General features: G+C 32.7%; 1 protein-coding gene across 4 annotated transcripts in view; it reads left to right on the top strand.

Moving 5' to 3' along the window:
• The window catches only part of C3G (C3G guanyl-nucleotide exchange factor), a 38,025-nt gene extending 15,171 nt beyond the window's left edge, over positions 1–22,854 (top strand). Inside the window, exons 1-19 of one of the 4 annotated variants that reach the window (XM_065344936.1) lie at positions 883–1,153; positions 1,337–1,599; positions 8,898–9,037; positions 12,238–12,385; positions 13,223–13,488; positions 13,594–13,805; positions 13,921–14,141; positions 14,238–14,400; positions 17,051–17,074; positions 17,887–18,055; positions 18,322–18,465; positions 18,568–18,797; positions 18,889–18,903; positions 18,976–19,150; positions 19,308–19,496; positions 19,577–19,756; positions 19,834–20,112; positions 20,184–20,315; positions 20,411–22,854. In XM_065344936.1, coding sequence (XP_065201008.1) covers positions 1,456–1,599; positions 8,898–9,037; positions 12,238–12,385; positions 13,223–13,488; positions 13,594–13,805; positions 13,921–14,141; positions 14,238–14,400; positions 17,051–17,074; positions 17,887–18,055; positions 18,322–18,465; positions 18,568–18,797; positions 18,889–18,903; positions 18,976–19,150; positions 19,308–19,496; positions 19,577–19,756; positions 19,834–20,112; positions 20,184–20,315; positions 20,411–20,546 — 2,967 coding nt within the window. In that variant the 5' untranslated portion in view covers positions 883–1,153; positions 1,337–1,455 and the 3' untranslated portion in view covers positions 20,547–22,854. Of the gene's footprint in view, positions 1–882; positions 1,154–1,336; positions 1,600–8,897; positions 9,038–12,237; positions 12,386–13,222; positions 13,489–13,593; positions 13,806–13,920; positions 14,142–14,237; positions 14,401–17,050; positions 17,075–17,886; positions 18,056–18,321; positions 18,466–18,567; positions 18,798–18,888; positions 18,904–18,975; positions 19,151–19,307; positions 19,497–19,576; positions 19,757–19,833; positions 20,113–20,183; positions 20,316–20,410 lie in introns of those variants that run through there. The other 3 variants (XM_065344932.1, XM_065344934.1, XM_065344933.1) reach the window with 3 other exon arrangements.
• The last annotated feature ends 42 nt before the right edge of the window (positions 22,855–22,896 follow it).

Below are 22,896 nucleotides of genomic sequence, written 5' to 3'. Positions count from 1 at the left end.
CAAAACGACCTCCTTGAAAAAATACCCGCTGAACCATCTCGCGATTTTAAAAAAAGAAGCGCTCGAACCTCAAAATTTTCCGAATGCAAACACTTCAAAATTTTACTTTCTTCTGAAGGTTGAGCAAGCACAACACGTTTGTGAAAAAGGTGATGTATTTTTATTTATTTATTTTTCGCTCTAGGAGAATTACACGTACAAATTAACGAACGATGTTGATCGGTTTATAAAGAATAAATTTATGGATCAACTTTGTTTGTACCTTGAAAGAAACCGTGAAAAATTCTGGCATCAGCTCCGTATTTTTACTTTTCTGTAATCATTATTGCGTTAAGAGGAGAGAGTAGGTAATCCTAAACCCAACAGGCAACAGTTTCATACTCTTCTACGTACCTTCCTGCACCAGTAACCTCTCTGATTGATTCTGATTTCATGATTTTTTTTCATGGTTCATGCCACGCACAGCTTCGAGCTCGAGGCAAAAAAAGAGAAGCAAAAAAAAAAAAGAGAATAAACTTGCAAAAGATGAAAGACAGTTGAAACGTTCAAGGATCTTTTAAAAGTCTGAGAAAATAATATCGACCAAGAGTTGAAAATTTTATGAATAAGGCAACTTGGAAATTTATTTTTTATCGAATAAGTAATTTTCTTATTCCGAGTATTTTCAAAGGTTTTAGTTTATCAACTTTTTGAACACAGATAAATAAGTTCACAGAATTATTAGTTCCTATAAGTATATGATGTTACGTTTATTATGAAACGGTCCCGAGTCCTCGTATTTCCTATTTGTATTCGTTCGTGATCGGATAGACATGTACCGCCGTTCTACGTAGTATGTGCGCTTCCTGACGTAAACGTAGTGTCCTTCGTATAAGTTACTTTCATGACATCGTTCATTTATAACTTACTAGAGATATCTTGCCACCGATTGTTATGCACTGCACTTGAACGTTCTTAGTCAGTTAATAACTCGACGTCGGGCAGAATTTTCGTGCGATATCGATGATGCTCAAAACTTAAAGAGAAGAGCATTACGTGGATTTGACGACGACGTATGTAGGTGTTGGCGTGTAATTTGATCGGCAATTCGGTTTGCAAATTGTTCTCATTCGTGACTTGTGGAAACTACCTACCTACCTACTATATATAATAGGTAGCTAAGTTTATTTTCCCACTATGAATAGTAATCAGTTCGGTTATTCGATAGTGCATTGCTAATGAATCGAGAATTTATCGAAAATAGTTCAAATGTAGTCATCACGATCGTTTCGTTATGTGATTGCGAATTCAGTTGCGTGAATATTAACTTTATCTGTTGAATTTTCTGTGCCTGCAGATGATAATGGAGATACAAATACCAGAACGCGAATTAGCGGGAGCAAATTAGCGAGGCGAGCGAGATCCTTCAAAGACGATTTTTTTGATAAAATTTCGTCGATTAGGTCACCAGGAAGTATGAGTAATGGATCCAGATCTAATTCTCCGAAATCGAAAAACAGGCATCGTTCGAAGTCGCCAAAACGACTCGGATCAACCGCAGATTCTTACGACTATGGACTGGATAATCCGTTGAAAGATTTGGAATGTCAGATGAAACAAGTAAGTGGAAAAGTTTTGTACTTGATCGTGTTTTTATGGAAAGGGGCTGAGGGGATAGACTTGGCGGGTAACGTTATCGATTAAAAAGTTTCCTGTTGAATGTGCATGAATTTAAAAGTTAGGTAGGTTCGGCGATGGTCGTCGTTACGTCGTCGTTTGTTTTAACGATTCGACGATTTCGACTTATTGGTGGGGAAATGAGGATTGACGAAGGACTGTGGCGAGTTTGGATTCGATTTCGATTCGATATAATTTTTGATTCGTAGGTAACTTGGGTAAAAAAAGATGAGATACCTATATTACCTATACCTTGACTGGGAAGTTTTTTGAAAAGATTTGTTTCATTCGAGCCTGCCAACTAGTGATGAAAAACTACTTGTTTTTTGACTACTGTATCATTGTTATTCGTACGTTAAAATAGAAACATTAGCGACGAGATACGAGCGTACCTACCTACCTACCTACCTGTTAAATCCTCGACGTATGCTATGCTGCAGTCTACCCTGTTCCTGAGGTGTTTAAGCCTTTAAGCTGATTAATCCTATAATACGGATGTTCATTCGATGTTTATTATTTATCGTTTAGCAAATCTTATGTTTTATTCGCAAACCATTTTCGAATACTGTACGTCTATTCAAATTCAAAAGTGTATCATGATTGGCGAAATGATTCGCGTAGGCACCGTCATTAACGGTTTCGCAGATTACTGGAATTCGTTCGCTTCGCGGATATTGGACGTTATTTGAAACTGAAATGAAAGTTTTCTCGTAGTGCCTGTACAATGTTATAAATGTAGGTAGATGTACATCTACATAGACATACCTTACCTTTACCTATCTTTGTGCAAAAAGTATACCGATAGGTCCGACTGCTGAGAAGCAAGAATTTTATTGTATATCATCGTCGTCGCTCGAATTATAAGTACCTATACGTAATACCTAGACCTACCTATTCATACCGTATTCAGTGTATTACGCTGATAACATTTTATCGTAAGCGACTTGTTGAATGTTGAGTCATTAAATAAATAGGTAACTCTAACTACGTAAACAGTTTCGGAAGCAATTAGTATCAGTTTTATACTTGAATAGGTAAATCAAAGTCTCCGTCTGGCAGCGATATAATTGTGTAGTTCACCTTCTGATGTACCAAGTCACCGTAACGTACGTAACCCCTAACATTGATGTCATTTGTTCTAGAATGGGATGAGGGTACGGATCTGACCTTCCTTTCACGACCACCCTGCAGCTTTGTCAAGGCAAACTTTTATCTGTAGGTAATAGGTAATATGTATTGTAATTTTCTATCCCTGTGTGATTTTTCGAGTTCCATCATGAAATTATGTCTTTCTAGCTTGATTTTCGTTACTTTTATTCCCATGTAGGAGACTCTGTACCCCGAATTTCATCCAAAAAAAAAGCTGCAGCCCACTTTTGTGTCCCTTAGTTTTCGATTTCATGAGGTTTCGCCTCAAACGCACTCAAAGCTCCACTATTCAACCCAACTTCAATCTATCTATCTATATGCGTACGATGTGGTGCTATTGAAAACACTTTACACTATAGTTGAGAAAGTGTAAGTTATGCTGAATTTCTCCCTCCAAGACTGATTGTAGCATGTGAGTGTTATTTTTTTCGAATATATAATAAATCGAGATTGATTCTAACGATTATACATTACTTTTCGCTGACTAGATCATTTATTTCGCTCAGTTTTTATTAATAACAAGGGAACCTTTGCAAATCGTCAACTAAAATTGAGCTGAAATTTGGCTCACTGAAAAAACTTGGCACCAAAGGACCAAATTTTGATCGCAGCTGAAGTTGATTTTTATATTTGTATTGTTGGAAAATTTCTGATAATGGCAGAAATAGTTCATTGTTACATACCATACCTGTAGTAGGCCTATTAATTTTCTACAAAACTATAATTGAAATAGATATAATATTATAATTATCTAAAACTCGATTTATGTATACCTATATTGACCCCGCAATTGATTGTCGCCATTTCGGGCCAATCTGGAGCTTTTAGCAATAAAGTTTGCTTTTCTTCGACAATTTTAAATCGCTTCAGAAAGCGTTGTAAAACTTCAACAGCTAAAAATTTAATCGTGTAATAAGTTCGATATTCTAAATCGATTAGAATTAGAACAGATGAATTGCAAATCCGAGGTTACGTTTTGAAAAGTGTAATTTTTCAGGCGTTCGGAAAATCTTGCAGAAAAAAAGTTCCAAAATCGTCAATTTTTTCAACAAATTTCTCAAAATTTCTTCTACCGCTTTAAGTTGACCATTCGAATGGATTTCCGCCTTTTGCAGGCTGATCTGGAACCTTCGGTAGAAGCTGACTCTTCTCCAGCAATTTCAAATCGCTCCGGAAAGCATTGTACCTAATCTATGTACCTCGCCGCAGATGAAAATTTAATTCGGCCAAATGTTCGACATTCCGAATTATCGCAAATCTGAGATAAAAAAGTTGAAAACAGTATTTTTTACAATTGGAGAAATTTGAAATTTAAAAGAAATTCTGTCTAAAAATCGTATAATTTTTTGCAACAAACTTCTCAAAAGTTCTAGAAAATGTTTGAAAATGACCGAAACTGAAACAGCCTACCTATTCACTGGTAATTAAGGTTTCCGTAAAAATAGTAAACCCACGAGTTGTGAAAATTTGAAATTATTTTAGTTTATATTCTAAAATCGACTTCTGAATCGATTACGACCATTTTCGAGTCAATCTGAAGTCTCCAGCAAAAGTTGGCATATTACCCAAAAATTTTGCAAATAGTGTGGAAACGTGAACGAAAACAACGTGCACTTTGAAGAAAAATATTTCAAAGTTTTTTTTTGACCATTCATAAAAACTAAGGAAACGTTCATACTTAGTTTGAAAAAGTTCTCAAAAGCAACCAAATGCGCACATTAGGCGATTTAACGAATTTAGCGTTGCATTATTGTATTGAATATTTATGGAAATATCATCAAAGTGGATTACGAATAGTGAATACTGAATAACAAGTCAGAAAAATCTCGTAAAAATCGAAATTTGATTGAAAGCATATTTTACGATGTGCCTAAATCTAATGCGTCTGCATTTGAACGTTAATATATTTATGTCGCTTTATTTTTTAGTTCGATATGACTTTTGAAATTCGTTCAATGAAGGTGTATCGATTCTTTTGTAATATCAGCGATATTTTGCTGCATCAAACTTGTGTTTCTTTTTTTTTCTCCTTTTTCCCCATATTCAAGGCCGTTAATTCGTTAATACCTTATTACCGACTTCGTGCATGTTTTCACTTTTTGTTTTCTCCTTAGGACATATGTTTCGGTATAAAAGAGGTAAATTAGGTATGTACGAGTATGTGTATGTGTAATTCCCATAATTTGGTATTTTTTTTTCTCTTCGTTGATTTATTTAATTTTTTTCGCATTCCTCGTGTTGACATTTTTTTAATCGTTCGAATATGCGAATTGCGAATCGTGCGTAAATCTCGCGTACGCTTCATGATGTTTTTTGAAGCTCTAGATTATGAAGCCTAATGAAAAACATCACTTAATTATGAATTACGTCAATGAAATTACAACTCCAAGAATGATAATAAAATTATAACTAAAAGATGTAGGGTGAAGTGATGCTATGCAAATAATTCACTTCAATTGGAAAATGCGTTAAATTGACCCGTTAATGATGCTTATGTGGGCATATGCGATTTAAACTTGTTCTGAAATAGTTTCTCCAATATTGTAATTTGTACTCTTTTCTTCGCCATGTCAAAAGGTTAATAAACGTTCATCTCGTAAGAGTGAGAAGACGCGACGAACAAAATATTTTTGTGAAATGAGATTTTCTATAACTGTTTCAATGTATAAAAATGAGAAATTATTATATTCGACGTGCTGCAATTTCCTTAATTTGAGTTTTCGCATTCCTTTTTTTAAATGTTTGCTTCTTTTGAAAGTATCGCATTTAGAATAAAATTAAATCACACGGTGTCGGAATCATCATGCAGTTTAGGCTTAATAAAATGATGGAACCATGTAAATATTGTATAGCCTACGTGTGTATGGAAAGCCTGCCCACAAAATAGAGTTTTATAAAAATCCTCATTTTCGAAAGCATATGAATTTATGTATTGATAACTAGGGCAACCCAAAATATGCTCTCATTCAAGGTAAAATATTCAATATAATATATTCGATTTTTTGAGGTGAAATATTCGACAAAAATATTCGATTACTCACAAAATATTTGAAAATATTCGAAATCAAATTTGGTATTGTTTCACTCGCCTTTACAAGCACATTACAAAAATGGCTACATCGTTGGGTTTTGTTTCCTAAATCACATGCACTATTCGCAATTTCGCAAAATGGAACAAAATTGTTGAATTAAAATTCTATTTTGATCGTTAAAAAAATCAAAAAAAATCAAAGATTAATTTAAAATTTAATCTTCATCATCATTTCATCAATCATCAATATCATCATCATTAAAAAGAGCCATTTTTTTTCATCTTCAACATTCTGTGAAAATGACGTTTCCTATGTTGCGATTCTCAAAATGCAAAAATTTCAAAAATATTCGATAAATTGCGAAATATGTGATAATTTTAGACAAAAATATTCAAATAGCAATCAAATATGTGAAAATATTCATTTTAAGGCAAAATATTCGAAAATATTCGAAATGAAGTAGGTCTTAAAATGAAAGACAATTTTCTGAAACGTAAAATGATTTTGTTACATTTGTAATTGGAGTGCAAAAAAAAACATTCAAAAAAATATATTGGGTTGCCCTATTGATAACATTCCGTAGGTAATTTTTAAATCAGCCTGTTTATGGAAAGGTTCTGCTATAGGTATACGTAGGTGAATAAACTATTTTATAAAACCAATTGAAACCTAACGATAATTCATCGATTCAAAATAAATAATCAAGTAGGTACATCATATTCATGGTAATTCACGAGATGATATTGAAGAATATTAATAGTTCTCTTTACCTACTTACTCAGTACTCGTCAATTTTACTTTTATGAAATAAAATCAAAGTGAGAATCCTAACGAACAGAAATATTCCAGATTTCGAATTATTATTCAGCGCCAAGAAAAGAGTGAAAAACGATAAGTAGGTAATTCGACTCGTTGGATTCAAATATGGCGATGAGAAAAAAGTAGACCGATTCGTCCCTAGTACTGAAAATGGTATAGAAACGCGCTTTTTTGATTATCATTAAATTAGTTATATCGTACAAATAGTGCTGAAAATTAGTTCAGAGGAAGGGGGGTATGTTTAGAAATATTTGCTAAAAATAAAACTTTAAACTGAGGGCGTTTGGTAATTTTTAAAATTTCAAATCTTAAAAAAAAAAAAAGGAAAATGAAAAAATTTGGAGAAATTTATACTGGGAACCTTTAGTTGACTTCTTACCAATACCATGTGAGTAATCAGAGAATACCCTGGATGGAGTTGTAAATGTGGAAAAAAATCGCCCCTTGCTATGGAAGTGATAAGATTGTGATATGTCCGTAAAATCGTCATTTACCATAACAAATAGGAAGCATCATTTATCTTTTTTACCCTGCTATAGTTTTCAGATGATTTGTTCTCTGAATAGTTCATTTTCTTCAGGTTCCTCTTGACTTGAAAAATTACTTTTTATGATTTTAAAACTGACCAAGTCATAAAGTCGTTTGCAACCTTCTCCCCATGACACGTCGCAGCAAATACGAATTCTTAAAATTATCAGCTTAGAAATCTGCAACAGAGAAAAAACAATGATGACCGTTTTTAAAAATCTCCATCCATCGACTATCTTTTTTGTAAAGTAGGTAGTAGATAGGTATCGATATTTCATCAATTTTCTTATTGTAATGGGTCAGGTTGCCCCTTTTTCATATTCACTGGCGTATAAATAAAAATTTGTTTGTTTTGGAAATATCTAGGTGTTTTAAAATAACGTCAAACAACGCGATGAGAAGCCAAGTTTGAGACATCGGTCCAAAAGTCTTTCGTACTTCGCGCCAGTTATTACTTTTAGTTTTTAAAATCTGCAAAACACTCTCAAAAATGGCGAATATTTTCACTCGGAAAAGGAATTTATAAACAATTTTTCACCTTTTTTCCCGTTGAAGAGCAAAATGTAAAAAATATCATTTTTTTCGTGTTTTTACATTCTTCTGAAATACTTTTTGATTCGGTGAGAATATTATTTTGAAAAAATTCCATAGCTTAAAACGGTCATATTGGATAACCTTCTTTCAACTCATCTAGTTCGAGTTCAACGTAGATATACCTAATGCGAGCGTGAATGAGATCGCGTTTCCTAAGAAATTAACAAAATTTCGAAAAAAGTGAAGAATTGTCCAAATGTCCTCAATAAACTGGGTGAATGAAAAATAGGTATATTAAGGTGAGCTTAGAAATTAAACTATACCTACTCTTAGTTAATTGATAAACTAAGCTTCGAACAGTTACGCTCGTTCAAATACTTTATGGTAGGTATTAGTATACGAAATCAAATGAAAACTGATTCTATGTTGTTATTCAAAGATCCAAAGTGACCAAAAAAAAAAAAAAACATGGTTCGATGTTTTATGTATACTTATTGGCTAAATGATTGAATGATGTTTTCAGCGAAGAGGAATTTTTCATGAGTTACGCGATACAAGTTTGAAAATAACCACTCCAATCGAACCGTGCCATAAATTACTCGTAACGTGATAAGTAGGATGGTTATTTTCAAATTTTTTTCTTCCTAATTTCGTAATAATCGAAATCAAACGACTACGAGTCAATTGATGATTAGAACTAAGCGAATAGCTGATTTAGATGTTCGAATTGCGGCGTTTTATTGATTAATACCGTTGCTGGAGTATATAATATCGAGGTCAAATAGTACTCAGGTTAAAGACCCGTCTGGAGACCAAATTGAAAAACGAATTGTTGCACGAATGAGCGCGGAAATTTCAAATTGCAACGAATATCAATGCAGTAAAAGATCAAATTGAAATAACTTCGTGAAAAAAAATCGTCGAAGATTTAACGAATTTCTAGTTTATTGTGACGAAAAATTCTTGAAATGTTTTCTAAAGCTCGAATAATTCGCCGATATTTGTATAATTATTTTTATTTATTATTATAATTTTTTCGAAAAGTCAGTCCACCTCAATTTTTTGTTACCTTTTTTTCCCAAAAATTAATTTCGATATTAGTAGATAAGTCTACCTACCTATGTATTTATCCGTATATTTTTATCGCATCTTTTTAATTTTATTATGTGGTATTTGTAGGTGCAGTTTGCTTTGCGGTATTTTCAAGATGTGATTTCTAAAAATAAATTAGAAATGCTTCCTGGTAATGGAACCATTGTACTCGAGACGATTGCTAACATTCATAGCGTTCTAAAATCGTATGCCTTAGATGAACAAAGGTAAGAAAATATTGTTTTACAATAATGGATGATAGTTTATTTTAGAAATAGAAAAAAAAAGCTTCGCTTTAAACTATAAGCTCGTTTAAAAGCGGCTTAAAACAAAGTAAAATGAATTATGTTCGAACTGTTTCGTTATTTTCTCGTTATCCATATACTATTATGTGGTATTTGAATATTACATTGCACATAACACACGAGAATACAGTTGATATAATTTACGCTCGAGTTTAATGAAAGAATCAAACAGACTCGTAGAAAATGAACACTTGAAAAAGTTTACGCGTTATATGTACTCGTACGTTCGGATCGTACTAATGAAGTGCTCATTGAAATATGACAGTTTTTATTACTTCGGGAAAAATGTCTGCTATATTTCTATTTATTTATATCGAATGATTTTTCGTTACTTTTGGCTTGTATCTTGTGTGTACCATTACGTACATTTGAAAAAATTATAATAAACTGGATCTTAGTGCGTACATAAATTTTATAATTTCAACTAAGCTTCGTATAAATGACATTTTTTCTTAATTATATAGTCAAACGATTGACGTCAGCGTATTGTATCACTAAGCTATTGATAATGTACAGTTCATATCTAAATACGTCGATCACGTTTAAATTACGAACGAGGCATAGAATTAAGAATTGATCGAAAATGAACGAAATATCCGAGTAGGTACCTATACCTATGTTTATTAAAGGGAAATATACCCCAAAAAAAAGTCTTGTTGTGTGTAATATTTTAAAAGAAAATATCCTCGAGAAAATTGCAATTTACAAAATTAATAATTTCATCGTTTGACTGAAAATTTGGCCATGTTTGATTTTAGTTTTCTAAACCGCCTAAAATATTTTTTAACCGCCCGAAATTGCCGTTTTAATATCGATTAAACGGCGACTTATTGGTAAATAATGTCGCCAAGTAGGTGTACCTTATATGTAGGTACAAATATAAGTGAGAAATGTACCTACATGTAGGTATTTCCATTTGTTGGGTTGCTGCGAAATTTTATGTACTTATCATGAACACGATAAATTCCACGATACTTTGAAGCGCTACGAATATGGCTGCAAAGTTTTAATAAAAAATTTGTATATTCCATTCCACCGTATATACCTACCTAATGCTTTTCGAGCAACTAAAACAATTTCAAAACAACGTCTTTGTTGACTTTTGTTATCTGGATATAATTGATTTTGCCAGGCGCTTGTGATTTTATTATGTGGACGGAAGTATGCTGTGAGAGAGAAAACGTACAAAAGTGAAACGAAGAACCGTAAAACAAAATGATACGTTGTAATTTTCAGCATTTCCAGCGAAAGTTTCGAATATTTTCATAAAAATTTCTTATTAACGAAGAATGTTACATGCTTTACTTGTTCATCTTCTTCTTCTTTTTTTCTACATGCTTTGAATTTCGCAAACGTATTATAAAGATGAATCTGCTGGTATTCATCTCGTCTGAAAAAAATTTTCGCTTTTGATAAGTTTGTAAAATAAAGCCTTTGTACTTATTTGGCAAGGTTACGGAATAGGTACATGTTTTTTACATTCTTGAGAAAGAATAGAAAATGTTTGAACTTTTGTTTTGTAAATCGGCGAACAAATGTGAATTAAGAAACCTTCAACACCTACGTTTCGAGAATAATTCTCGCTTTTTCGTTCGATTAACTAAGTGTATAGGTATTCTTTTGAAGAATTGCTTCTCGATGTTGGGATTTCTTTACGCTTTGCGGTATACGAAAAAGAAAGAAATCGTGGCAGATAGGCTGTTTTTATGAAGGGCTAATTTTAGGGTTAAAATTTGCCATGATTTTCAGTCAAATAAGTACCTACTTACCTTTCGTTTTGAAATTGTATTAAATTACGTTCGAAGATTTTGCTAATTTTGAAGTTCTTCGTGGAAGGGAAGGGAAGGGGAGAGGACAAGGCCGACATTTTGGGTAATCGTTTTGTACGTCTGTACGTTTTTATTTTTCTTTAGATATTAGATCGAGAGATGTCACGGCATTTTTTTTAGCTTTCAAAAAAAATTTCACTCCCCTACCTGACTCTATTCCTAACTGTGAAGTTGAAAAATTGATAAAGTTTGCCAAAAATGGTTTTATGGTCTAGATGTGTCGGACCAACAATAAGCTCATATAACATTGGTTTTCATTTTTGATCCGTATTTCGTTTTAATGTAAGTTTTTCACTCAAATTCTCTTCTTATATTAGGTCCAAAAAATAAGGTATGGTCCATGTACAAATATTTCATATTTTGTTTTTCTACTTTTTTTGAAATAGGCATTGAGAAAAAAATAATTTTTGCGAAAATTCCCCGTCGTCAATTCCTTACTGTCCTCACTTTTTGAAGGCCAATATTTCTCAAGTATTTCTTGTAACTTAACTTTGAAATGAAAAACTCTGAGAAAAACTGATTTTGGAGTTATTAAAATCGTGCTATTTTTTTTTTTTTTTTTTTTTTTCATTTTTCATGTTTATAATCATAAAATACACACGGTATGCATTTCTTTTCAGAAGAAATTTTATGCAATTAAAAACAGAGACACCGACGTTTTTCGGTTTCAAAATTAATATCCTAAAAAATTCTTTCAAATTTTAAAGTTTTAAAAGCCAAAAAATAAACCCCTCGCATAAAAAAACATCATTTTTAATTCTCTCAAAGTAAAAATTTCAAAAGTTTTTGCCTCACTTCGTTCGGGCTTGTCCTCTTCTTTTTTCAAAATCAACTTCCTTTTAAAAAAAACTCGTTTTTAATATACGAGTACATGTGTTAATTCAACAATAAATACAAATTGTTGGGGAAATTTCCATCTCAGTAAATATTCATTTTGAGTGGTGTTATAAACGTATCTACTTACTTGTCTTCAAGTCGACGTTTTTTGATTGAATTATGTATAACAAGGCGTCATTATGTACTTAATCGAATTACTAATTGGTTCCTTTGTAGCCTTTGATTGATTTTCCTTTTTGCGAAAACTTTACTCGAAGCGAAATAATGGAATGACTTAGCAAATTGAATTATAAGCTGAAAATTTTCATAAATACCTGCTAATTCGTATTATTAATTGGTATCTTTTACCTTCCTGATTTCTCATGTCTTTTTTACCTACTTTAGGTTGCGTATTTACAAATCCAATGAACATATTTGTACGATTAAAATATTTATTCGTTGTTTTTTTTTCAACAGTTCCTTAATAGTTTCCGGATTAAACCAGGTATACCAAAGTGTTGCGAGATTGATTAAATTATGTGATGATTTACTTATTTTGGGAGAAAAGGCGCTTGATAGAGAATATGTAACGGAAACAATTCATTCAGTAGAAGACGCGGTTCAGGTAAATCTCTTCACTTTTGCATTTACTCAGTAATGCTCATTGGTAACGAAATTGTACTCGAAATTTCAGTACAAATTATTTAGTAATGCAACCTCCAAGTTGATCAAAAAAAAAAAAAAAAAAAAAACTTATAAACGAGGTAAAATTTTAAAAGGCACATGACACACCTTTTTGAAGCATTTCGGCTACAAATTGGAGGGAGTGAGGAAGAGGGGAGGGGGGTTTCTCTATGAAATTGAATGGTTTTTAACTTTTTATCCCATGTGTTTGATTTATTTTTTTATTCATTGCAAAAAATAAAACATTGCAAGTTCACTGGAGAAAATTCGTCTTCTGCTAAAAGCTTCAGATCAACTTGGAAATGGTGTTCATCGATTTGGAAATGAAATTGATTTTCACTTTTCCATGTAGGGCTCAACGAGCGATTCTCTATTATCGACTCAATGTGAAAAAAAATCATTATTGAGATTAAAAACTTGCATATAGTTTTTCATGTATCTCAGAGGAAATGTTGAAAAAAGCGGAGAAAGAAGATTTACCTCTTAGTTGGAAACATCTGTGCTTATATGTACTTACTACATAATTGATTTTTTCGAAATTTTTCAAACCTGAAAAATTGTTTCAAGACGAGATTTAACATTGTCTTGAAAAGCTCCAACTTGTTACGCGTACTACGTATTGTGGCGATCATTTTGCTATAGCCTAATTTTTGTTCTATCTGAATTTTGGGGGAAAAATTGAGGATGGACTCAGTCTGGTACATACTTGTGTTGAAACTATGTATATTTTCCGATTTTACAGCGTGATTATTTTATCTTGTTCATCTTTTTTCTGTAGAATTTGGTGACCGTAGTGGGTGATAAGATTTCGGAGCGAGAAAACCGAAGCATTCAAAGTGAGAGTAGTACGAGCAGTCGATGCTCTACAGTATCCAGCGATCCGTCACATTATCGAGTATCATTACCAGAGATAACTATGTCTCCGAACGAGCGACAGTTATTAGAGCAAACAACGCATATCGTTCTCGAAAGGCATTTACCGTCTCGTATTCTTGTCCAAGAAACGAGCGAAACGCCGCCGCCTAAACCTCCCCTTCCTAATCGGTACGTGATTTTCGAATATTATTTAGCAATACAGATCGATGGTCGGTTTTTTTCCCTGCTCGCTTCTCGTTAACTAAAGCTCGTCCGGATGATTTATTATGACAGAACGGTCGGCGAATCACCGCCACCATTGCCGCCGAAGAAACGCAATGCGAATTCAAATGTTACCAATACGATACCTTTTGTTCCTGCAACTTTATCTTTAGAAAGACTTAGTATTAAATCGGATAACTCTTCGGTGACGTCGTTCGACTCATCTAGCGGCGGCGGCTGCTTACGTACGGATTTGTCGGCCGAAGACTCAGCGCCTGTTCGAAGTAAATATGTACTTGATTATTTTAACGGTCAATTCGACTAACACGCTTACGGTGCCCTTACCGCTTCCAAATGTGTCCACGTTTCGAATATTAACAATGTCGTCCGTTTGTTTAGTGGCTCGAGAACGCATATCTTCCTCATCGTCCAGTGGCTTTGTGTCGTTGCGTGATTCTAGTCATTGTTTCACCGAACAGCAACAACAAGGGTGTAGCTTTTTTACGAGTACGACGTCGACCGTCGATGGCGTTGTGGTGACCACGTCGCATAATGAATCTCATTACGCTACTACCTCGAGGGTTGTGTCGCATTTTGCTAATTTCTCCACTAGCGATGAAGTATGTGCGATGCCATACCGGCTGCAGAGAGGCTCTCGGTCTCTCTCAATGCCACCGGTGCCTCGTTGTGCTGTAATGTTCGCTCATATGTTCCAGGTTCCTCCTGCTTTACCTATAAAAACTAGAAAATTTACTCCCGGATTGATGCATCTGCAGCGCGAAGGTAGTCTTAATAATCATATGCGCGCTGGCGTTATTCTAAGTAATGGACATAACGATTCCGGAAGTCCTCCGCCGTTGCCGTTGAAGAAGAAACATAGTAAGCATTTCGTATGGTTTTTGAAATACCTTCTCTGTATTATTTTTTTCTCCCGCCGACTAAGAGTAGGGTTTGCGATTTTCGATTCAATTACGTATTTGACAAATTTTTAACGGATTTAACAAAAATCAGTACGATTTATTGCGCGAAAATTGGTGCTTTTTTGGTGTGGTTTCGGTGAATTTAACCGCTAAGAATGTGTTACTAACTTTTGTTCGTCTGTTGTTCTTGCTGAATTACCTGACTTATGAAATATTATGAATTTGAAATGCACTTTGCCATTACTAACAGAGAAATAGCTAATTTTCAACTCAGCTAGTTTACAATATTTTCTCAATAATATTAATTATGTATACTGTAGGTAACTGTAGGTAAGGGATGTTTGGTGAGTGGATGTTCAACGTAAGATTTAGATATAATCTGGCGGTACTGGTAAGAAACTTCTCGATCGATCGATCACCAATTTAGCATGGAAACCATTATGGTGTTAAAAAAAAAAAAAAATCAGCTGCCCTGCAGAATTTTGAATTTTCCAAAATAGCCCAGTAATTGCAAAAATTGATGAGAAAAAACGAGGGGCCATCAGTTCTCATTTCTGCTCTCTAGATTATAATCACGTTTAGAGTTGCGATTTGATATAGAAAATATGTAGTATTTTTTGTATCCCATACTTTCCAAAAAGTCTGGAAAAGTAGGTATACTTTTTCTTACCTACTCAAAATGTATAGTAGGTAAGAAAATGTCAGGAATGTCGAAATCGCGAAATTTTTGACACGAATCACGAATCTGAATAATTCTCAGAGAACTGAGATTCGAATCGAATCACATCAAAATGGATTCGTCTCGCGAATCGCGAATCATTTTTTATATTTCGCTTCGGTGTTAAATTAAAAAATGCAATGAAAACAAACATTGAAAGTAAACAATTGAAGTTGACAACCACCAAATTTTCATTTTTAAAACGATTTTTACGCAATTTGCATGGTCAACATCTAAAAATCTATGACAAATTGGCAAAATGAGAACATTTCCTCCGAACTTTTCCGCCATTTCGAAAATGATTCGAAAAATTCAAATCATACGGAAATAATTCGACTTATGAATCTCGAACTATTCAAATATTTTTGATTCACGAATACAGATCATTTGCTTAAATCGAGTCAAATTTTCCGCGAATCAAACATTTTTTTGATTTGAACCATAGCCATTTTTGCCCTAAACATGTTATGTCTGTTGCGAAATTTTGGAGTATTTTTCCAAAAAAAAAAAAAAAAAAAAAATGGAATTCAAAAAATAGTTTTTTAATTGTGTCAAGTCACCCCTTACAGTGTGTTAGACGGTGGAATTTTACCTATAAAATAGATTTCCGGTGTTGCCGCTATAGGCATCCTTTTATCGAAAATTTTGAGATTGCGGGGATTTTGTGAAAAAAACTGAGTTCCAAAAAAAAAAAAAATATCCTCAAATATGTTGAAATTGGGCCTTTAAATGTGATTGTAGTATAAGTACGGCCAGAAATGTGGTTTTCTCGGATAATACCGTCTCGCATCTCCATTTGATTTTTCCATCCATCAACGCAGTTTTGGGCGGTGCGGCGTAGGTACTTTGAAAAATGCAATAGCCTGCAAGACCATAATTTTTCAGCGTTTGAGCAGCACCTGGAATTTTTTTAGGGCTGTTAATATCTGGATTCTGCGCTCTTCTAAAGAAGAAAACAAAAATGATTAAAATCAGTGACTGAGTGACCAAGAGGCTCATTTGTTTGAAAAAACTATGCATGAACGAGATAAGGTACCTGATGTCTACTTATTCAACTAAAGGATGAAATATAGTTGAGAAAAAATTGAACAAATTCTTGTGACGGATGCTCTAAAAAAGTAAATTAGTTTTTATGTGACAATTTTTGTCTAATCTCAGATTTGAAAGGGCTATGTTGTTGTAACTCTTTAAAGCAAACTTTCAGGACGACGTTTTGTTAAGTACCTACAAACATTATTGGGGTTATATTTGTGATCCCCTTTAATAACCTCAAATTTTTACCTTTCAAACTTGATTCAAAAATTATACATTTTTAAAACGACTTTTTCAAAATGTTTCTGAAATTTCGGAACTTTGAACGAAGATTTACAATTATGTACTTAGGTACGAATAATTTTTTTTTAATTTTACATTTTTTCTGCAATTTAAAAAAAAATTTAATGTATAGACTTTTTTTTTCAAATTTTAAATTTTTACAACTTTTTAAAGATTGTTTTCAAACTTTCAGAATTATTGAATTTTTCAATTTTATTTTGAACTTGGAAAAAAAGTTAACGAATGTATTCAAGATGAGCAAGTGGTGTTCATCTCAAAGATATGTTCTGAAAAAATTTCGCCCTCCCTCAAATGAAATCCTGCACATTCCTCTTGATCACATAATGCTCGAAAGTCAAATGATTAGATTTTCCATGATTTTTTTCTCCGGGAATGTTTCTTCGTCACCATACGTTGTATTCTTTTTTTTTTTTTTTAATTATTTTCGGTTGTATTAAAATCTTACTATATGCTGGACATCCTTCAACTAAACACGTTATGTAATCGCGTAGTTATGATAGGTAATTAAAATACCTACGAGTAAATTAATGGTTTGAATATTTTTATTTTAATTCAGTGTTTCACTCTTTGGCATATTCCGGTAAGATGGCCTGATGGCGGTATCGGGTATCGCTTCATATTTGTAGCTTGAGTTTGCTTTCATTTGCGTAGAATATTTGAAAATATGATTTCTAGTTAATTATGCTGTAGATATTTTATGATCATGATACAATTGAAACATGTCCCATGTAAACGTGATCGTAGTGGAATTCTATCTCATGTTTGCTTTTTTTGGTCTTTTGTTGCATTTCCTTATTACTTTGAATAGGTACTTTAATAGAAAGAAGTTTCACTTCTTGTTGGCGATTGTTGATTTAAATTTGAAACTCTTTGTTTTTCGCATTCCTTTTTTTTTCTGCTTGTGAAGGTTGAACTAACACGTAATTTTGAAAATACGAGTATATCCATCTTGACACCGGGAACAAAAAACTGGAATTTTATTTTTCTTAAAATAATACTTACCTGCTAGATGTATTTCTCGTTTATATTAAATGTTCGGGTACAGCTGTGGGTGTGTCGAGTTTTAATTATATCAAGCTGCTGAAAAGTAATATTCATTGTAGAAATTAATTTAGTTTGATTAGAAAACGCTGATTCTAGCTACAAAATATAAATGCTGTTTGAACAAAAATTTCATTTCATTAATTGATGTTACTTACTTTTTTTTTTCATTGGTACGTAGTGAATTTATATTAATAAGCGATTCATTTTGAAATTTCGTTTGTGTTCCTTTGTAGTTGATGTTTTTCTTTTTACATAACGAGTGTTGGTCTTTAGTATGATTTCTTTGTACTTAATTGTTTTTATTGCGCGTTATTAATATTTTTGCTTGTTTTTTCTGTCTCTTTGCAGTTATGGCGTATATGGAAATGTTTGGGAATTGTTCGCCCGGTAATACAAATGAGATGTTCAGACGTTCCATTGATTCTTATAATATTTTACAAGCTGAATGGCAGAAACATGAAATGTTATTGACTTCAGCGCATTCGTGTTCCTTCGATGTTTTTTGTTCTAGTCAAAGGTAGGCCTATATAAATTTTATTGCGAATAATGACTGTTCCGAATCAGCCGAATGAACCATTTATAGTGTTATCGCCGCGTAGAAAATAAGTGAATAGGTCTACAGCTTTTCAGTTAAAGATGTCTCATTTTTTGAAGAATTCAGATTCTGTATCACGATTGTGACGATTCTTCGTAGTGCCGATATAGTTTTTCTGTAGAATTGTTTTATTCGATGTTCTTAATTTGTTTTTGATTTTGGTTTTGTTTACCGTCCTATGTATTTAGCAATAACAATTCATTGAACGAATCATCATCTCCACCGCCAGCGTTACCTCCTAGACGCAGTCAGCTGAATAGTATCACATCTAGTCAATCTCCTACGTCAACTTTAACACCTACGTCACCAGTTCAGTTGTCACATCCGCAAATGTACGTATTTGTGAAGTTTCATCTATAAAACTTTCCTACTCGTGTTGTACAAAGACCAACTGCTAAGCTATTTCCTCACGTGTTTTATTATTGGACTTCTAGCACTTTCGATGATACGCCTAGAAGCCCGGTGAAAACAAGCCCCGTTAATAAAGAATTTATCGGTGCTGTGTACCAAGATAATATCGTAGAAATAAATGTCCCCGATCCTTTGGCTGAAACTGACGTCAGTCAGTGGCTAGTCTACAAGAGACCTGACGAAGATGGTCCCGATATACGAGGAGGACACGCAGATGCTCTGATTGTTTTGGCCACCAAAGCTAATAAAAATGGTAGTTTTTTTAGTTTGTATAAAAATAAATGTATGAAATACGATTATATAATTCATTTAAATATTCATTATTGATATTTTGCCAACCTCAGAGGAGAGTGATGCGGGTAGGTTGAATTTTTATTGCGTATATGTTACGATGAATTTTTCATTTTCAAAAAGTCGTGTTTTCTTCGTAGATTTCTTGTATCAAGAAGCGTTTTTGACCACGTATCGTACGTTTATCACCCCGGTTCAACTTTTGGAAAAATTAATCGATCGGTATCATCGATTTGATACACCTAGTGATGCTGTTAGGCAAAGAGCTGCTCGAGAAACATTTTCTTTACTTGTTCGAGTTGTTGGAGATTTAACGTAAGTGGAAGACGCATCATTTACTTTGGGTCTTAGATGGAAATGGATTATACCTTTGATTTATCTGTTTTCGAGCTACCTTGGTGAAACATCCAATTTCCACTGTATTTTCGTTCGACGTTCTGTTACACCGAGTCTATTAATATTTTATTTTCAGTATCATGGATTTGGAAGAGCACGTTGTTGCAATGTTGATGGAATTCGTGTATCAGCTACTCTGCAGCGGTGGATTAATCATGGGCAAAGCATTGAGGATCAAATTATTAGAAAAGTACTTAGCTAAACTACACTATCATTCGATGAAATCATTAAATGGATCGCTGACGTCGCAAAATATCTACACGAGGTAGAACAGAGATTTGATTCTTTGCATCGAACCGTTGTGTGAAAATTTCACTCACATTTTCACATCTTGAATGTTTCTAGACAATCGACGTTGTTAGATTTTAAATCCGAGCATATAGCCGAGCAAATGACGTTATTAGATGCAGAATTATTTACCAGTATCGAAATTCCAGAAGTGCTCATTTGGACTCAAGAACAAAATGAAGAGAAAAGTCCAAATCTTACTAGGTTCACTGAACATTTCAACAAAATGTCCTATTGGTAAATTTATTTACATTAGATGGTTAAAATGATTTTTTGCTGTTGAAATAGGATATTAATGCTTGATCCAATTTCAGGGCAAGATCTCGAATTCTCGAACAAAACGATGCAAAGGATCGAGAACGTTACGTCATGAAGTTTATAAAGATCATGAAACACTTGAGAAAAATGAATAATTTCAATTCTTATTTGGCGTTATTATCAGCCTTAGATAGTGCTCCTATAAGACGGCTAGAATGGCAGAAACATATCACTGATGGGTTGAAAGAATATTGTGCGTTGATTGATAGTTCCTCTAGTTTTAGAGCCTATAGACAAGCATTAGCTGAAACGCAGCCTCCGTGTATTCCTTACATGTAAGAATATTTTATTTTATTTTATTTTTGATTCGATGAAACCATATCTGATTTTTTTCCCCATTTTACAGAGGATTGGTGTTGCAAGATTTAACTTTCGTACATATTGGTAACAACGATTTCCTAAACGATGGTGCTATTAATTTCTCTAAAAGATGGCAACAATTCAATATTGTTGAGAATATGAAACGATTTAAGAAAGTGTAAGCATTTGAACTTTTAAACGATAGTTCTTAATTTTCGCTAAAATGTAATTTTTTCACGTTTTGCTATAATTTTTCTTTCTTTTTTCTTCTAGTTCGTATAATTTCAAAGGCCACGAACGCATAGTGGCATTTTTCAGTAATTTTGACGAATTTCTATGCGAAGAGGCAATGTGGCAGATCAGTGAGAGTATAAAACCGCGAGGCGGTAAGAAGACTAATCTGAAATAGACAGAAACTGTTTTTGTTTTCAATTCTCTTTTTTCTCCTACCTATTATGAACTTCAAACGCGTGTATTTTATATACTATTTATTTTTTTAATGTTTTTTTTATCTGTTTCCATTTTGTGCGCGTGTGTGTGTGTTTTTTCGTTATTTTATTTCCTTTCTTTTTCGTTTATCGTCTGTCTTGTTTTTTTTTTGTTTTTTTTTTAATTTCATTTTTTATTGTTGAAGATGGATGAAGTTTTGACTACTGAAAGCATATCAATAAGTTTAATTTTTTGAACAGTATTACAGTTTATCTTTTTACATATAATAAGGTTGACCAATTTTATAAACAAGGTCAGTGATGTAAGTGTAAATATGAATGTGAAAAATTTCACGTTTTACCTATTAAAGTAAGTCATATCAACCTATTATCGGATCAAATTTTACCAATACTAATTGGTAGTTGAAAAATATTTTTACTTTTCTTATTGTGACTTCCATTCCTATACCCCATTTAAAAAATTTTCATTCATTATTTCCTTCTTTTTTTAAAAAAAGAATAAATTAGTCAATTACGAATTTTTTAAAAATGATTTTTTCTTTTGAAGTATTTACCTATTCTATGTCGTTTGTGCGTATGAAAGTGATAGTTGAGATTTCTTCTTCTTTTATTTGTAATTATTTTTTTCTAAATGAGTTTTCTATGCGTCGTATCTTCCTTTATGCGTCACCAAGTTATATTTTTATTGTTTCACGTTTGTTTTGTGTTTTTATTTTAATTTTTTCGAATAATTCTAAGATCGAGAGTCAATTTATTGTTTTTATGAGGACATATCTTTATATATGCCTGTCTTTTTGTTAATTTCTGAAAATGTTGATCGTTATCTTCTTATTGTTTGAATGAAATTGTTATGTATCGGTATCGCGAATTTTTATGATCGAACAAATTGATTATTCTGTATTTTATTTTATACATATATTTTATTTATTCAATCATTCATTTTTTTCCCAAGAAAAACATAACTACTATAATTCCTATGTATTGAAATTGAAAGTTGTGTCACATGATGAGACAAAATCATATCGATATCAAATTTTTCTACTTTTTAAATTCCTATGAAACAAATCTTTTAGGTACCTACGTTTTTTTATATGTTTTTTTTTCTTGTAAATGTTCTAAACTTACTATTTTTTATTTTGTTTTAAATAAGTCCATAAAATGATGAATCTTACTACGTAGATTCATTGCACTATAACTTATCTAGTCCTACTGATTGATTTTTAAATCAGATATCTAGTTAATATGTTTTACTATACACATCACGAATCGAACAATATGCTTTTCCCATTATAAAATACTTAATTTAAAAATTTTTATTAGTTACTTTCGTCTGTTTAGGATGATGATTTAAGATTTTTTTTTCAAATGTTGCTTGTACAAATTTTGTGAATGGTACTTTTCCTCCTCGTTTAAATCTATTCTATTGTACGGTTATGCGAAGTATTATTGTGAAATTCTGAGTGAAATCGGTTATACGTATTTGTAGACTATATTTTGAATTTTTGATGAATATTGTAAACGCAGACAGTAGCGTGCAAATTTGAATGTAGAATTGTAGACGATAGCAAAATCGAGATGTTACACTGTAGGTAATAGGTATTTCAAGACCACGCTACAATACCGTTTACAATTTTGAAAAAAAAAAGTTATTGTTGGTGAAAGCCCTATCCTTCAAGAAAATTTTCATGTGTTTGAACCGAATAAAAAATCCGAAAGGTCACTGAAGTAAATTTGAGAAAATTTTTAGTCCTTCAGTTTTCCGCATTTACCAGACGAACCGTACCCCAACTTCAAAGACGTAGAATTTTCAAACTGAGATTTCTATGAAAATTTCACATAACGAAATTGTAGAGAATTTACGTCATCAAATTTCTGCTAGGACGTACGGTTCGTCCGGTATATGCGGAAAACCAAAGGACTAAATTTTCTCGTGTTCATTTCTGTGAGCTTTTTGGATTGTAAGCGATATTGTTGCAGCGAGGTTGTGAAAAACAATGTTATATCACGATTCTGCTATCGTCTACATTCATTTTCACGCTGCTGTACCATTAACTTTGAATTATTTGTACGGTGTTTTCTTTTCTTTTCTTTTTTTTTAAAACAACTTTTCGTTATCTTGTTTGTAATGTTATATGAATGTTATAGATTTCAGATGTTTAATGATTTGTTACCTTTTTTGTAGTATGTATTTAAAACTGGAGTATTTACGCGATGACGTGAAATTTTTTATTGCTTCTATGTTTTAAATAAATTTTGCTTTAAACGTTATATTTTTTCCTTGAGAATGTACAAATGATATTTCGGAAGATG

Source organism: Planococcus citri, chromosome 1, assembly GCF_950023065.1.
Source record: "Planococcus citri chromosome 1, ihPlaCitr1.1, whole genome shotgun sequence".
Taxonomy (NCBI): Eukaryota; Metazoa; Arthropoda; class Insecta; order Hemiptera; family Pseudococcidae; genus Planococcus; species Planococcus citri.
Note: the sequence above shows the minus strand (reverse complement) of the source record. Positions and strands in the feature narration are given on the sequence as shown.